An 18,508-nucleotide genomic window follows, 5' to 3' on the forward strand; every position below is an offset into this window, starting at 1 on the left:
TGTAAGGGTCTACTCTTCAAAATGCATCCCACTGTTTAATCCAAAACAACAACAAAATAGGGGAAAAAACGAAATATCCTCCTTTGTTTACATGAGCGTTTTGAGTTAGAGTAATCCATCATGTTCATTTTCAATGAAATATCGATTCCAACGTTCAAAAGCCATATCTCCCCCGTAGTTTGGAATCTTCCGGGTAAATTGAGCCCTCCCTCGTGTCTATCCTTCAATCACAGGCTTTGTTATTGACTGAAACAAAAAGGGAGCATTTTACCGGCTGCGCGAACTGTCAATCGCGCTCCTCGGTTTTCAACTGGATAAAAGCCTGGATAAAGCCAGCCAATGTCTAGTCAGCAAAGTTTTGATTGATGGGAGTATTGACCAACCAACATCGATGCAGTGATTGACGAATCTGCTTGCATGAAACGTGTAATACAAGAACAAAGCGCAAACTTTTCATTCACACGTGCGCTTTCGCCATTCCACACGCAAGTGCGCACACACATAGTGCGCCGACACATACACACACATAGCGTTGTTTTACATTGTTTTGCCCACGGAGTTCGAATAAACCATAGACAGTATATAAACACACGGATTTAATCCAAAGCTTATATCTGAACATCTCTACCATTGATCGTCGACTACAGAATACTTTGGTGGTGTTTTGAAGAAGGTGGAGAGAAGAAGCGACGAAGAGCAGCAGAAAGTAATAGGATATCCATTATAATAATCCGTTTACTGTAATTTATTTGAGTAAAAAACACTGTTCTAATTACAAATGTTCTAAAACTATTTTTTATATATATAAATATATTTTATACATTAGTTGGAAAACAGTCACTTCTGGAATGTCTAGGCTATACGTTTAATGATAGATGTTTTATTTCACTGTTTTTGCTATTAGAATTGATCAAAATAAAGGGTATTTTGTTAAAATGTTAAAATGTTTTGCTGAAATAGTTTTTTATTGTGTGGTTTGATGGGCAAAACAGTCTTGAACTGATATGCATGCATGTAGTATGTACTGTTTACTCTTATGTCATTTGGTAACAGGTCTCCATTTGGAGTCTCCAAATAGGTTTTTGGAAAGGACGCCTATACTTTTCATCAATAAAAGCTTACAGAAACTACATTTTTGGGAGTATCAATCTCAAATTTGACTCAAAACATGTCCATACATTCAATTTTATCTTTATGGTGTTTTCAGGCCTTTGACATAAAAGTCTGATCAATTTTTCCCTAAGTTAAGTTCATTCAAAGAAATCGTAAGTCACTTTCATGTCAATTTACCTTGTTTTACTCTTTTCCTATTCAACTTTGAGTTAAAATTGACTCTTGGGTAACAGTTTCAATTGTCTAGTTTAAAAAAATACAAGAATTATGAATGTGGACCATAGGGTTTAAGAGCTACAGACATTTGTATTTGGGTATGCCGTTTTCAGAAAATTCTCAAAAATAGGGGCGCTTGATAAGGGGTTAAAAAAGTGCATAGAGCTGCTTGTTTTATTTGTTGTTTGTTGATTTTCAAATATAAAACTTGTTGAAATGTTTTCAATGTGAGCATCAGTTATTTTTGAACACATTCATCACACATTTTGTTTGAACAAAACCGTGATAATATTGATAATCACAATAATTTTGGTCACTATAATCGTGATATTAAATTTTCATACCGTCCCATCCCTACATCAGTCAAAAAATGTCATGAAGAGGGCAAAAAAAAACATATGTCACACTGGACTATAAGTCGCATTTATTTCACAAAATCCAAGACCAAGAACAGACATTTAATCTGGAAAGGTTATTCAGCTGCACAACAGCACACAGAACAACAGCTGAATAGTGTCCGGTGTGTTACCGTAACACATTAACAGTTATTCAGCTCCACAACAGCATAAAGAACATATACCTGAGGCTGAATAGGCTAAACTAACATTATCCAGCGAGTCCAACAAGTTAGCGGTCAGCAAGTTCACCAAGCTCCCGATCTCACTCCTCAACACTGAATACATTGAGTTCTTCCTCGGTGTCGCTTCTGAACAACTCCGCTAACTAGAGCGCCCTCTCGCTGCTGTAGACGGTAATGCTTTCTCTTGGTTCAACTCAGTCAGTATAAATTAATTTTGATATAAGTCGAACCTGACTATAAGTCGCAGGACCAGCCAAACTATGAAAAAAAGTGCGACTTATAGTCTGGAAAATACTGTAAATCCAAAAAAAGTGTTCCTTTAAAGTGACGGCAGTCTGATATTCCTGCTGCCGTCTCTAACACCAATCAAACAACAAGACTCGGTCTTGACTGAATAACTTTTTTTATATATATATTAGGGGTGTAACGGTACGTGTATTCGTACCGGACCGTTTCGGTACAGCACTTTCGGTACGGTTCACATGTGCACCGAATGCAATCATTCACGTAAATTAGGCTAGTTTTGTGTGCGGAACATACGTCAATTCCGAGTTTCCACACGAACATATTAAGTGTCGGAAGTCTCCGCGTTGCACTGATTAAATCTGATTAATCGTTTTTGTGATTCAAATACATGTAAAATATTACCATTACATCTGTCTTCCTGTGTGCGGAAATTTGTTTATGTTGCTGTGACAACGAAACACGTGCACACGCGCCTGTGTTAAGAGCGCTGATGCGCTCATCTGTGGACATTTCCGAATGCCTTTCTGTTAAAAGCGGGCTTTCCACACAAACAAACGTACATGTGTCATTAGTATGAGAAAAAAAATAGGATTTTAACTCGGGTCGGGCTCGGACATAAATATCGCATAAATAAAGATCACCACATACACGGCACGCTCGCTTTAGCCCAGCCTCTCGCTAGCTAGCGTCACGGCCAATATTGGTTTGAGAGTATTTTATTTAGTGGAGAACTTTGCAGCAGTATTTTATTTCTTATTCTTTTTTTATTTTATATATTTTCTATTTATTAGCCTATATTTTATTAAAAAAGTGTGTTTTAAAAAAGTGTAAACAAATTGTTAAAAAAAAGTTTATAGTAAACAACCAGCAGTTTAATGTTTTGCATTTCTTTCCCTTACTGTACCGAAAATTAACCGAACCGTGACTTTAAAACCGAGGTACGTACCGAACCGTGATTTTTGCGTACCGTTACACCCCTAATATACATATATATATATAAAATTAATTTTTTTTACTTAATTTAATTTGGCATTGCACATTCTGCAATGTGACTTGTTACATCGATAGTGATGCTAAAATAAATTGTGCATCCTTGTTTTGTTTTTTGCACTGACTTCTGTTTTATCATTGTATTAACATTTAAAATGGCCACCGCGACTCTAGATGGCCGTTCCTCTGGCAAAGCAAGGACGTTTGTAAAGTGTGCAGGACCCTCTGCAGTGTGTGTGTGTGTGTGTGTGTGTGTGTGTGCGCGTGTGTGTGTGTGTGTGAGTGGCAGCTCTGATAAGACCTGTGTGAACACTTCTAAGGCTTTGACATCTCTGACAAGCACATTAATTCAATACAACTCTCTTACTAAAAGCAGTGGAGGGCTTGTGTGGTTGGCGCAGCTTGAATATGAAACCTGACAGCACCTGCAGTCGATGATTTCTTTATGAAAGAGGAGAAAAGCTTCTCTGCGTGACCTCCTGGCCCTCGTGCCTGAGATTGGTTATCCGTCGGGTGAATATAAATGTCTTGTAGGCGCTGGATGGAAGTGGTTGTTTTATGGCGCTTAACTCTGTGACCTTTCTGTTATTGTCATACGCTTTGTTCCCGTTTCAGATGAACCATTAAAGGCACTGTATTCTCCTCTACTCAAAGACATTATTTAAAGATAATCTGTTTCTAATCTATAATGATATTAATAATAATCTCTAAACGTAACTTGAATCTGTAAACGTAGCCTGAATCTGTGGTTTAAAATGCATGAAATTAACTATTAGGGCTGGGTTATGTATTGAACATTCACAATAAATGTATGATTTTTGCTGGTGATAAATTTAAGCACATTTTGAATATTAATAAATTGTTTTAATGCACTTTTGTTTGGCAGTTGAGAAAGTAAACGCGTGCATTAGCTAATTTAAAAGTCTCTACAGTGTTATTTTAAATAATTTTGCTTTATTCTGACTGAAAGAGTTATTTTGCTTTATTAATTTCTGTACCTGAAAAGCGCTGTTTATTTCATTTGTATCTTTGTTATATTGTATTTATTTGTGCTTTTTCTTTTAATTTGATTGTTCTTATTTTATTATTGATTGTTTACTTGCCTTGAATAATATTTTTAATTTTATATTAGTAGGACTAGTTCGTTTAGCTGTGGTATTGGAATAGAGAATTGTGAATTTTCACTGGTATCTATAATGTTGTTTACTGGTATCTATAATATCTATAAAGTCATTACTGCCTGCTTTTGCTAAAATTATTTTATAATTCCTAATAAAAAACTTTTTTTTAATATAAATTATATATTTTTATTACAAGTATTGTTTATTTTATATTTATATTTTATTCATTTTTTACATTATTTTTGTATAACTTACTCACCATTGAATAATGGACAATACTATATAATAATGCAAAATACCGTTTTATGACCATTAATATACTTTGATAAGACTTTGATTTATTTGATTTAATTTATAAAAAAATTACCATTGGCAAAAAAGCATGCATGTCTTTATAATTCACATTACATTTTTTATAATCTATAATTTTTGAAAATTATTATAATTTTTTTAAGATGCTATTTGATAAACTAAACCCATATTCTTCCCTGTAATGCATTAAATGAGAAGCTGCTTTTGCTTCCAGAAAAAAAATGCAAGTGCTAATGTGTGTATTTCACACATCGTGTGTGTGATATCTCACACATCTTCCTAGCAAGATAGCAGCATCAGCCGGTGTTTACATTAAATATGATTAAACCTGGATCTTTGTATGTGCATTCTGCATTTTTATCCATTTGTTTTTTGCAGCATTTTTGGCAGAAAATATTGGTGTATCGCTAATATTTATGTGACGTTTTTAAATCTCATGCTCTCTGCAGCTCTTCCAGCCGGTGTGGTTTAGCTTGTGTGTGGATTCATCCATCCAGAACACCCACCATCTGATCTCTTGTGCATTTGAACCTTGTTAGTAAATCTTTTTCAGTGAAACTCCTAAAAGGCCGGCCGTCTTCTCTTCTCAGATAAACCTGATATTTAGTCACAAAATGAATCTCTCTCTCTCTCTCTCTCTCTCTCTCTCTCTCTCTCTCTCTCTCTCTCTCTCTCTCTCTCTCTCTCTCTCTCTCTCTCTCTCTCTCTCTCTCTCTCTCTCTCTCTCTCACATATTTATATATAATATAAATGATGTATAGATATATACATGCAAATAGTTCTTAATTATATATATGCACTTGTGTATTTATTTATATATACAAAATAATTATACACAGTACACATGCATATATTATTTAAACACAAACTTTTATTTTGGACGCGATTAATCGTTGCCCATCCCTAGTATCAATATAGTTTACAAGTTTGTTAATGACTTGGATGTAAATGTGGCATGAACAAATGTATTTGCGATGTTGACAATGATGGATGTCTTCAAATTTCTGCATGAATGAAGTTTGGTTGTAAAGAAAAGGGAAGTTTTTTTTTTTTTCAGAAGCGATTGTTACGTTTCTAAGATGCTATTTCACGTCTTGAGACTGTTTTTAAATCCATTGTGCTCATTCTAGTTTATTATTTAAAAAAGCTGCAATATTTTTTTGCTTTTCTGCAAAAGCTTTGCTCCTTCCTTCCTTCCTTCCAATGCAGACCGCCATAGACTGTAGAGTTTCTAGGAAAATCAGTTTCTATTTAAAACTAAAATTGGGCTTGAGGAAAAGTGTACTCAATATTTCAACAACTGACAAAGACATTGTATTACCTTTCCACACTTCATTAAGTAGCGGAGCCATGCCGAACAGTAATAAGAAATGTTTCTGTAGTAGCAAATTAGCAGTTATTTCGTAAGGATGAGGTTTTTGAGGAGACTGGAGTAAGAGACTTTAATGCAGGTGAAGACTGAATAAAACCCATCGTTTCGAGCAGTAATTCTAGTTCTCAGCATTAGTGTTGTTTTTAATCGATTCAATGCTTTCTTGGTGAGCAGAAGCATCAGTTCAAAAGCCCATTTAAAATCCGATTCCAAACTTTTGAATGGTGTTGTGCATCAAATATCATTACAGATATAATGAAAAGTAATTGATTATAGTTACATCGCCCAGCCCTAAAATCTGCCATTCACGGAGGCTTTAGTCTGCATTGCCAGAGAGAATATTCAATTTCTTCCTTTGTCCTTTTGAACCATTATATTTGTGATTTAATGCCGCTGAAAGAAACCATCTCATAATATTGAGGTACTGATGCTGTATGTGAGTTACGATCCAGTGTAGATCAGACACCATGTTCATTCAACATTGATTTTAATCGTGTCTCCCATTACATGCAGGACATACTGTTAAGAAGGAACTGGTGCATTCCGGAATTTGAAGTGGTTTGCCAAAGCAAAATTGACAAATGTTCGCTCTGGCTGGTTAAAACGTTTGAACTCCCATTGGTCGGTGTGGTGATGATGTAATAAGTGAGTGTGGCTCTGAGGTGGAAATCTTTTTCCGGTGTATACACATACATACGTGTGTGTATATAAACTAGGGATGGGCATTTTTCAAAAACATTGCATTTGAATATTTAGGCTCATTAAAATCGAATACTAGTTTATTTAAATTACGTTTAACGAAAAAGACGTTATTTTTGAAGTACTTTTTTTTTTAAAGGTTTTGTCGCCATTTCTGAACAAGCTTACGATTAGGCAATATACACAACAATATATGTTTAACTGCGAGTTAGTGCTTGGGATTTATCAGGGATTCACTGCATTTACAGCTTCATAAATTCTATAAAATTCTAATAGTATTTTATTTTTCGAATAATAAATACAGATCGAATATTCGTGCACATCCCTAATATAAACGCTTAGCTACATTTCGTGACACAATAGAAGTAGTATTTTAAAAATTACGTTGGTGTTCGCCTCCTCCATTGACGCTTGCTGGTTGGTGCGAGATGCATTCTGGGATACCTGGCTGTCTTAAGCACCTCCTGATGCATCCTTGATAAAAGAGGCGGATCAAGAACATATCTGGGGATTTTTTACCTGTATTTGATTAGATGTGAACGTCGAACTGGAACAGTACTAGTGTTGTCACGGTACCAAAATTTCAGTATTCGGTGCCGATACCTGTGAAAATCCACGGTTCTCGGTACCAATTTCGGTACCAAAGCTAATTTAGATTAAATTTGCATAAATTAAAGTGTATATCCATTTGTTAGATAACATTTGATAAAATGACCTAACAATAGTTATACACTGAAGCAATTATTCTCCTTGGGGTAATTAAAAAATGTAGCCTACTAATACATTTTTAAAATCAAAAGTTTTATCTGTTCATGAACAATCAAGTGTTTGTATTAAATAACATTCACAAACATACATCAATGTTGTAAAAATATATTCTTCACTCAATGTGTTGATGTTAGATAAGGCATTAAGTAATGTTAATGAATGTTATCTTATTGAAGTGTTACCAACTAAACAGGAGATAAAACGTGTTTTATTTGACTTGACTGTCCTTTTATTTAATCCAAAACTGCGTTCATATTTAAAAGGCCTTTTAAACTAGATACAATAAATTCAGTGAGAAGCACTTCAATGCATCTCAACAGGTCATGTGACAAAAACCAGCGGCTTTTCCGTAACAACATGGAAAGCTCGAATTTGCACGCGCAAAAAACGCGCTGTGAACGGCTCTTTCCTCCTTTCTTGTCAACAAGTGGATTCAGAGCCACCGCATTAGCAGCGCCGCTGGTCGCCATGTCTCAGTGTGTTTATGAAGAGGACGCAACTGTGCACCGTTCGGACAGCGCGTCAAGAACCGGATTAACCCGATACTTCGGTTCCACCGGTACTTAAGAAAAGCTGGTACCGTAACCATTTAATTTTTTTAGTACCGAAATGGTACCGAAGTACCGGGTCTTTTGACAACACTAAACAGTACTTTGGCAAAGACTGATGAAGCTTCACAAGAACACATGTTGAGAAACTGCTTATGTGAATCTAGCTCGTCTTTTTCCTTCACAGATCCCATAAAGACTGCGCAGGGCTCTCTGTGTCTGAAGGCCTACAGGTTGACCCCCAAACTAATGGAGATCTGCAAGGAGAAGGACTTCACTCCGGAGGGGTGAGACACTTTCTTTTCTTACCAACTTAAACGAATAGGTGTATATGACATTCTTCTGTCAGACGAATGCAATCGGGAGTTATATTAAAAAATGTCCTGGCTCTTCGAAGCTTTATAATGGGAGTCAATGTTTTTTTGTGGAAGTCCATTAAAGCGCATCCATTCATGATAAAAGTGCTCCACATGGCTAAAGTTTAAATATGGATTTTTTTTTTACTACACGCACTTTGATGTACTTCCAAAGACACACAGCCATTCACTCCCATTATAAAGCTTGGAAGAGCCAGGACATTTTTTTTTATATAACGATTGTATTCGTCTGAAAGAAGAGTCATACACACCTAGGATGGCTTCAGGGTGAGTAAATCATGGGCTAATTTTAATTTTTGGGTGAACTATCCCTTTAAAGCACTTCATTACATTCCCCATGTCACTTCCCTTCCCTGTTACTATTAATCTGTTGCTAATGAGGACCGTCTTCAAACAGAAGTGTTTCGGCTCGGAGAGAGCCATGGCTTTTATTTATCAGGATGGGCGTCTTCGTCAGCACTGTCTGCCAAACAAACAAATGCACAAAGTTTACAACCTCACTGGCTTCTCGGCAGATGGTAATTAGTTTTAAATTGCTGCTAGACATAAGCCTAATGGGGGAGTGTATCAGCAAAGCAGTGACGTCTGAGCGATCGGGGGGGAAATACCGTCTCTCGCTTGGGACTCGATAGTACAGATCTGATTGTGCATAATTAATCTATGAAATTTTATTATTTCTTTCATAATCTTTCATCAAAACAACAACCTTTTTAACTAGAGCTGAGCAATATATTAATACAATGAAATGTCATTTTTGCAGTGCTTTAAGTATTTCAATGGGTCAATATATAAACTCGTGTTTAAAATGGTGTGTGTGTGTGAGAGAGAGAGAGAAGTGTTTTTTAATTGTCTATTATTATCAGACGATAACATGTATAAATAAATGAATATTACATGATCTACAATTAGTATGTTTTTTATATGCAATAAGATTATTTATTTATTATAATTAATACATAATATAATTATTTATCCAATATTATTATTTTATGCATTTATATATATACACATTTATATATATGTATATACATATACATTTATTTTATTGTTGGAGCCTCTCTTTGAATTTGCTATTCTGTGTGTATACATATATAATTTTTGTATGTATACAATTGTATTATACGTTAATTAATCCATAAATAATTTAATGAATTATATTTATTTATTGTTATTTTATATTTATATGCTCTTGGTTAAATTGAGCATATAAATTAAATCTGCTCTGATTGGTCAGACGGCTCAGTCTGTTGTGATTGGTCGCTTAGTGTCGTAAACCAAACGCCTATTAAATTTGTTACAATCCTTAGAAGGATCTTGATCTTTTACACCTTGCAGATATTTTACATTCACATTCCCGCAGTTAAAATGAAAGCTTGTACAGTACTCTGTTCAGCTGAGGTCTCCTAGAACGTCTGGTTTCTCTCAGAAACATGTCACATTACAGATTTAATGGGTAAAGCACTGTGTTCCTCATGTTGACATCAGACATGTTCGCATGGCCTGTGTTGACCTTGTCATCTCCCGGCTCGACACTCGTCATTCGACTACGCCTCTTGAATATTCAGCCAGTTAAGAAGAGCACTGCTATTGATTTATGAAAATAAGCCTGTATTTGTGTAGTGAAGGAAGCGGGGTGGGTCATCGTGAATGATGCATACAGATCGCTTGTCAGATTCATACGGAATATCAATCTGAAATCTGTGCGAGGCAGTGCGATATTGATATTCCTCAAACATTCTCCTGCTCCTCCATAAGTTTCTGCAATTCAGCTTGAATGGCCGAACACACCGACTCGTTGAGATGATGGATAGTGTTGGGGCCGGTGGGTCCAGTGACCCTGTAACTGCTCAGAACGAGGCGCTCGTGGGTCGTCTGGAAGACTGATGGCCGTTTACACCTGATAATAGCCTGCGTTTCATTGAACTGCATTGATTGAGTTGAGGGGGGGGGGCTCTCTGTATTCATGCGTACTTGCATCAGTGCATGTTGAGAGAGCATGAAATCAGACGCACATGCTTCTCAATATATTGCTGCATTTTAGGGCTGTCAAAATGGCTGAAAAGCTCAATTCGAATTTCTTTCTTTCTTCAAGGGGTCATGACATGGGTTTTTTTATTTTATTATTATGTTCCCTCAGGTGCAATTATAGTGTTACTATAGTTTCTTTTACAAAAATTTTTTAAAATGTAGTGATTTATGACCTTTTCCCTGTTTCTCATCCTCTGATTCACACAGTCTGTTTTGGGGGTGTTTCCCCTTTAAGAGTTCAGTGTTAACGCCCACTGTTATGATTGGCTAACGTCAGTGCCTATGCAGCAATTATTAACGCCCCAAGCCAGAACATTTGCGGATTCAGCGTATTTAAAAAGTAGTTTAAAGTTTTAAATACATTACTTACAGTTTGCGTCGTCGTTGTTGAGCCCAGAATAGTCGGCACGGACTTATCTTTGAGCAACAGTTTTCTGGCAAAGCCAGCATCATATTGGGATTTGTTCTCAAAACAGTCATCCTTCAAATGGACTGGGACGTCCGCAAAAAATAAAGTGCATCAACTGGATCTTTCGCAGCGTATTCACAGATGTTGTTTGTCCACAGCAGGAACAGCACATCTGCGGCATCGTAATCTCCCTGTACACAGACCCACTCGCTGTCCGGCGACTGAACACTTGTGAGGCGCGCGGCGATACGAAGTGAGCAAAGTTGTCTTGCGCTTTAAGCGTAGTTGTCTTGTGCTGGAGGCGGTCATATGCAAACGCTGGTACGTCACTTCGCACCGTGACGTCACTTCTTACCATGGATCCAGAACGAGCTGTATTTAGAGCTTGATTAAATAAATGATTCGTTTATAATGGGGAGGACGTCTTAAGCTATGAAACTTGCAGGACGTTTTAATGGTACAAAGACCTCTTATATACCAAAAGATCAAGGCACATTTGGTTTCTCATGTCATGACCCCTTTAAATATTAGCAAAATTCTAATTAGATTCGAATTCTAAAGGCAATATGTCTATCTCCTTTATCTCCTATGCCCACAAGAGGACGCAAGCAAGCACAACAAGCAAATATACACCAAAGCAAGCATCGCATCATTTATTGAAATTAAATATTCACTTTTTAAAGTGCTTTTACTTTTTAAAACAATTGTTCTTAATAAAATATAATTTCCTTAAATGTGGATGCAAGGAAAATTAGGTTACAATAGTGCATAAAACTAGTTCATTACACGTCTGTTGAAGTGTTTTCTCAGGTTACACATGAACACACAATAGCAAACTAGCATTCAGAAACACTCACTTGATCTGAGCGAGTGCGGAGCGCGTTCTGTTGAGTTCCAGCTGATGACACACACGCTCCGCATACTGTGCACTGGATAAGCTAACAAACCGCGTTGGTTACGCCGCCATCATGTCTCTCGCGCACCTCTTGACACAGCAAAAAATCGAATGCACGGATTATTGCATTTTATTTTACGAGTATTAGAAGAAAAAAATTTTTATTTGACAGCCCTAACGCATTTTAATCGGTGTTTGGAACACAAATCTCTTTTTCTTTTTTGAGATATTCCCCAATCTGGGCATTTCCACGTGTTGAATCATAATTTTCTTTAAGTTTAGTAGATGATTGACATTTGAGTACGCCGTCTTTAGGTGTTGTTTGGATGCATCAAGATGTAAAAAGAAATTAAAAGTATTTCAACTGTGCTTTTGTATTAACGTTACGTTCTTTGAATGCAACATTTTGAACCCGGCTTACATCTGTATTTATTTCTGGATCACATGAGATGGATGTTAATGTTGTAGATAAGTTCTCTTAAATTAATAGAACACCAAGTATTCAAAATGTAAGTAATGGTGATGAGGTTATTGTAATATTTGCAGTTCTCACAGCCGTTTAGCAGTTTATAGTCTCCTTCACATTGTAAGCCTGACTTACAACTTTTACATTGTTATTTTAATATGCTTTTTCGGATATTCCCTTTCATGTAGTGTGTAATAGAGCTGTTTGTGGATGTGAAAGGTCTGCAAAGTTTAAAAAAAATCAGTGTATATAGTTATTGTCTCCTAAAGTGACCAATACCAACAGACTGGGCCGTCTGACCAATCAGAGCAGAGCAGCTCTCGGAGAGGCGGAGTTTAGAGACTGAATCTTCGAATGAACAGTTTCAGAAATGCCAAGATGTATATTTTGAGCATTAAAGTGTTTTTTTTTTATCTTCAATGCATTTAAATTCATTTTAGGAGACTCAAACAAAATGCAAAACCTTTAAAATAACATGAGGAACTTTGTTTCACTGATGCATGTTTTCCCACAATCTTTGCAAAATAAAAGTATTAATTTCTTTAAATATATACAGTATATATTGAATTGAGTGTATATTTTTGGTGAGTAACTCTGAATGGCTGTGTTTTCCCCCAGGCTGAAGAAGGCGTGCGTTGGCTTCGAGCACATGTTCGAGGAAGTCCCCATCGTCATCAAGAACTCTCATCTCATAAACGTGCTCATGTGGGATCTGCAGGAGAAGAGTACGGTGGCTGACAAGCACGAGCTGCTCAATCTGTCAAGCAGGTCAGAATCACCCCGACCTCTGCGACCCAGCGCTCACATTGCCATTTGGGGGAATAATATGTTGTTTGCTGATTCATCTGGTCAGTTTGTGTCTTTTAAGCCTCTCTGCCACAAGTCTGTCTCGCACAGGTTGACCGAGGAAATGCGATACATGCTGACATGCCCTGATGGCACAGTTTAATCTTGACACCCGAAATAGGGCCTGCAGTAGTTACAGAAACGGCCTTCTGGGAGCAGAGAAATGCTGCGAATGCAAAGCAGGGATTTAATCCAGCGTTTGCAAATATAGTCAAATATATCATCATCCCTCACTAGAACCCAAAAGCTGTGCTTCTTACTTGGGTTTATATTAAATACTGGGTCCCACTTTATTTTGTCTACTAACATTTAAACTAATCTGATGCAATGCACTTAATGTTTTTACATTGTACTTGGATTTAAAAAAAATGCCTACATATATTTAGTTCTGTAATATAATTACACTGTTGACCCCTTAAAGTCGCCCTGTAGTCAGTAATTTCATCCCTTAAAACTCATCTTTGATCACCAAAATTACATATTTAAATGTTTTTCCATGAAAAAAAGTCTTCATATCTTAAAATATCGTGAATGTAACTCGACACCCTCGCCTCATTTAGTATGCGCGGTTCTATGAATATGCAAATGAGCCCCGCCTCCACTCACTCACTCAGAAATCCACTGGTTGACGATCACACGTTGATCTGATTGGTTACAAGGTAGTGTGTGACGTCAGAAACACCAGCGATTTCAAACCGTGTTTTTGAGACTGTCTTTGGTTCACTGCAGTTTTAAGCAGAAAATACTTATGAAAAATTATGAATTTACACATGGTTTGTCTTAAAGCATATTAAAAACACCACATAGACGCATAAACAACATTAAAAGCTGGATTTTCACCACAGGGGGACTTTAAAACCTATTCGTATCTCCTAACCTTACCCATAAATCCCACATCAACACAAAAAGCACATTGATTCAAGTATAGACGTCTAATATAAAGCGTGACCTAATATGGTTTTAGCATTAGCAATATTACCAGCTGAATCTGTGCCAAAAACTGTTGTGTAACCGGACGTCAAAAATGATAGGGAAGCATTGTAAAAAAGGTCATAAGCCTATTTATTTTGCATGATTAAATGCATTTTATTTGCATGTAACATCATCTCCTATACCAGATGAGAGCCGCTGACCTAAAATTACGTTTTCGAGGGTCCATCAATAACGCTGCTATCCGGAGCTGGACGTTTTATTCTCCTGCAAATAGTCCTCTCTTCTAAATTAATTTGGCTAATCCAGTTAGATTCCACTGAATTGTATTACAGATTGAGTCGAGTCTGTTTCCAGGAGAGCAGTTCCCAGAAATGAGCCTCATTACATTCGGAAGGAATTTTCTCTCTTCCCTTTACTCATGAGCTTCAAGGACAGCATGCTAAACGTGTGGAGTTAAGAGCAGTGATTAGTCTATAAAAGGGCCGTACTCTATAGCTTTTTATTTTTCTTGCGCTAGTTTAGCATTTCCACTCTGGCTCTCTTTCCTTTATTTTACTTCTGAATGTGAGTTATGTCTGTTTTGCCAAGTTGTTGAATATTGAATAGGCCTTGAAATGTTTCTTAAGCAGCAAATCATCATATTATCCTGATTTCTGGAGGATCATGTGACACTGAAGACTGGAGTAATGATGCTGAAAATACAGCTTTGATCACAGGAATAAATTACACTTTACTTTACGCTTTTTTAAATTGCAATAATATTAAATAAAAAATTTTTTTTTTAAATTTACATTTTAAAAATCTTAAAGGGGTCATGACATGGGTCTTTATTTTTTATTATTATGTTCCCTTAGGTGCAATTATAGTATTACTATAGTTTTTTTTACAAAAAACTTTTAAAATGTAGTGATTTATGACCTTTTCCCTGTTTCTCATCCTCTGACTCACACAGCCTGTTTTGGGGGTGTTTCCCCTTTAAGAGTTCAGTGTTAACGCCCACTGTTATGATTGGCTAACGTCAGTGCCTATGCATCATTATTAACGCCCCCAGCCAGAACATTTGCGGATTCGGCGCAACTGTTTAATAGCGGCTGATGCATGCGAAGCGATGGCTCTTGCAATGATAAAACCTTATTATGTTTGAGCCGGAATCAGAGGAAAATGAAGCATCACCACAACAACGAAGACTGGATCAGCCCGTGTCCACATGGAACGTCAAACTATTTTGAATTAATACAAAAATTGTAACCCGAGACACTTGAAAACGGATTATTGTTGCATAATTATCCTATAGCTTAATTTGCTAACAGTTTAACATTATTTAACTAATTCCAATGAAATGATCGGGTGTACGACAGACAGAAATGCACAGGCCATCTTTGAAGATGCAGCATTGATGAAGGCAACATTTTTAATTTTCTATCACATGTAACGTTAGGCCTACTAGAAAGGCGACATATTTTCAAGATTCTCTTATACAAATGTGTTTATATTAGCCAGTGATAAAAAGTAAGTTTGCGTCGTCGTTGTTGAGCCCAGAATAGTCGGCACAGACTTATCTTTGAGCAACAGTTTTCTGCATCATTTTGGGATTTGTTCTCAAAACAGTCATCCTTAAATGTACAGAACAAACGCTTAAACTAACACTGCCGTGACTGAGACGTCCGCAAAAAATAAAGTGCATCCATTTTTCCCTGACGACTGGATCTTTCTGCAGCGTATTCAAAGATGTAGTTTGTCCACAGCCAGGAACAGCACATCTGCGGCATCGTCATTTAGTCGTAGTTGTCTTGTTCTGGAGGCGGTCATATGCAAACGCTGGTTCGTCACTTCGCACCGTGACGTCACTTCTTACCATGGATCCAGAACGAGCTGTATTTAGAGCTTGATTAAATAAATGATTCGTTTATAATGGGGAGGACGTCTTAAGCTATGAAACTTGCAGGACGTTTTAATGGTACAAAGACCTCTTATATACCAAAAGATCAAGGCACATTTGGTTTCTCATGTCACGGTAGTTTAAGTATTATTGTTAATTTAGTGAAAAAATGCATGGAAAGCATGCCGTGACTATTTTTAAACTAGACCTTAACCTCAGTTTAGTTTCTATATTAGACATATTGAGGCTGCAGTGACTGTTTAAAAAAAAAAAACTATTGAAAAGAAGCCATTTCAGTGCATAAAGATAAACACTGAGATATATTTAGAATATCATCAAAAGGGTGACGGATATCAAGTTTTTTTTAGCTATATCACTGATCTAGAGAATGCATTGATGTCTTATTTCGAAAAAGCAAGAAATATCTTTATTTTTATGAACATGTGAGCTAAAAATGTAATCTTTCTGACTTCATGCTTCCCAGCAGCCACAGCTGTTCAGGACCCTCGTCTCAATCACACTAATTGATAGACTAAATACTTGGGATGTGAGCAGGTGTTTTGGTCTTTATAGTTAATGCTTTGAGTCGGCACAATCTTTGCCATTTTGACGAAGTCTTTCATTTGTAGTTCAGAACATCCCAGGAGTTGGTGTGTTTAATCGGCCCTGCTGGTGAAATCATTCAGTGCGCAGATAATGATAATGTATTCAGCGTGTAATTTCAGTCTTCCGGTGTACACGGATGCCCTTTCCTTTCTTGGCAAATACCAATAGGTCTATAGAGCAGATGTGTCACTCCAAAAACAGACTTGAAAGCATGTAATGTTGAACGGTAAATGAATGAAAATTGTCTTCATTTGCTTGTCCATCATGTCGTTCCAAAAGTTATTTTCAAGTAATTTTTTCTCTCATGCATTTACAATGAATTCGGGCCTAAAGGGTGCAAAGGTGCTTAAATTTTTTTTTAAATTATGAATTAAACAGCTTGTAAACATGGTTTATCACTATAAAATGCTTAGGCTTTGAGTATTGTGCACGAGTCATATAAACCGTTATGCTATTTTTATGATGCTTTTCCATATTTTTTGATGCGTCTTCATTCATTTTCATTTATTTTGTAGTAGGTGAAGTCAAGAACGGTTTGGCATTACTCGAACTGAAGTTAAAAATACATTAAAGCTGAATAGAACTATAATAGTAAACTAGTAATAGTAAGTAAACTAGTAAAAATGGCAAAAGCACATCAAATTACTTAAACTTAAATTAAAATATTAAAAATATAAAGCTAATTCAAAGCATTATTAAATACTATTATAGAATATAAATTATACAAAACTGAAATAAAACAAGTTTAAGTTAAAGGACTAAAATGACTAAACCCAAAATTCAAGTTAAAAATTATTTAAAGCTAAATAGAAGTTAGTAAAAATGATAGTAAAAATTGAAAAAGCACATAAAACTTAAAGTGAAAACTGAAAATATAATGAATAAATTAATTAAAAAAAGGTCAAATAGTTCATTGTTAACTATAGTTAAAACTGAAGTTAAAAATAAATGAAAGCTAAATAGAAATATAATAAACTAGTAAAAATTACTGAAATTAAAATTAAAACTGAAATTATCAAAAGCTAATTCAATATATATAAATAATAAACAAATAACACTGCTATTAATAATCAATTAAAACTATTCCCAAGAAACTTGTTTTTCTCGCTCTAGTCGAAATAAACACTTGAAATATTGACAAATTAGTGAAATTTATTTCAAAAGTCTACCTTGTTTACTAAATTCTTATATTGTAAGAAAACTAAATGTGATATATCATCTTTGACTTTATGAATTTAATATTTTATCCAATATATATATGATGGGAACATGATGATTAAACAATGATGCATTGATTGATGTTAGCTAGATCATTTAAACATGTGAACTCTGATCTGTGACTTACGCTGTCTTCAAGGTGTTTTCTGTGGACGGATGTCACGTTTGTCCTAATACTCCAGAAGGATGAGAAGGCACGTTATCCCCAGATAAAAATGGAAATGTCTTTTCCTTCGGGAGCCTAATCTTGATTAATAAAGTAATTCACTTAGCCTTTGGGGAATTACTGTACCAAAGCCTGCTCTGTGCTCTCTAGGAGTGTGTGATATTGACAAAACTAAGAATATATCAATCAATATTATCTGGGATTTTATCGATAACAATAATTATGAATTGGATTATATTTTGCTGAGTGTTTATTGTGTTTGTACCTTGTCAGGTTTTGGACTGCCGTGGACGACAGACTCCTAAAGTTTTTGATATTCTTCATATTCTGTGTGATATATGGGGTATTTTTTAAATATAATTATATGTATGCGTTTTTTGTCATTCTTTGAAATTATTTAAAAAATGACAAGATACTTAATCAAATTAAAGCCGCCAGTAGGAGGCAGCAAGTCACTGTCAGCGAGTCATTGAGTTTCAACTGATTCATTCAGACGGCTGATTCATTCTGGAAATGAGTCGAGTCATTGAATCATTCATTCGACCGATTCATTCAGGAAATAATGAGTTGAATCATTGAATCATTCATTCGACCGATTCATTCAGACGGCTGATTCATTCAGGAAATAGAGTTGAGTCATTGAATCATTCATTCGACCGATTCGTTCAAACGGCTGATTCATTCTGGAAATAATGAGTCGAGTCATTGAATCATTCATTC

At 35.9% G+C, this 18,508-nt stretch overlaps 1 protein-coding gene across 1 annotated transcript in view; it reads left to right on the plus strand.

Annotated features, from left to right (window-relative positions):
- The window catches only part of eif3ha (eukaryotic translation initiation factor 3, subunit H, a), an 87,926-nt gene that overhangs the window by 57,109 nt on the left and 12,309 nt on the right, over positions 1–18,508 (plus strand). The window contains exons 4-5 of the mRNA XM_079625760.1: positions 8,153–8,252; positions 12,759–12,908. Coding sequence (XP_079481886.1) covers positions 8,153–8,252; positions 12,759–12,908 — 250 coding nt within the window. The remainder of the gene's footprint in view (positions 1–8,152; positions 8,253–12,758; positions 12,909–18,508) is intronic.

The sequence above is a fragment of the Phoxinus phoxinus genome, assembly GCF_949152265.1.
Source record: "Phoxinus phoxinus genome assembly, chromosome: 10".
NCBI lineage: Eukaryota > Metazoa > Chordata > Actinopteri > Cypriniformes > Leuciscidae > Phoxinus > Phoxinus phoxinus.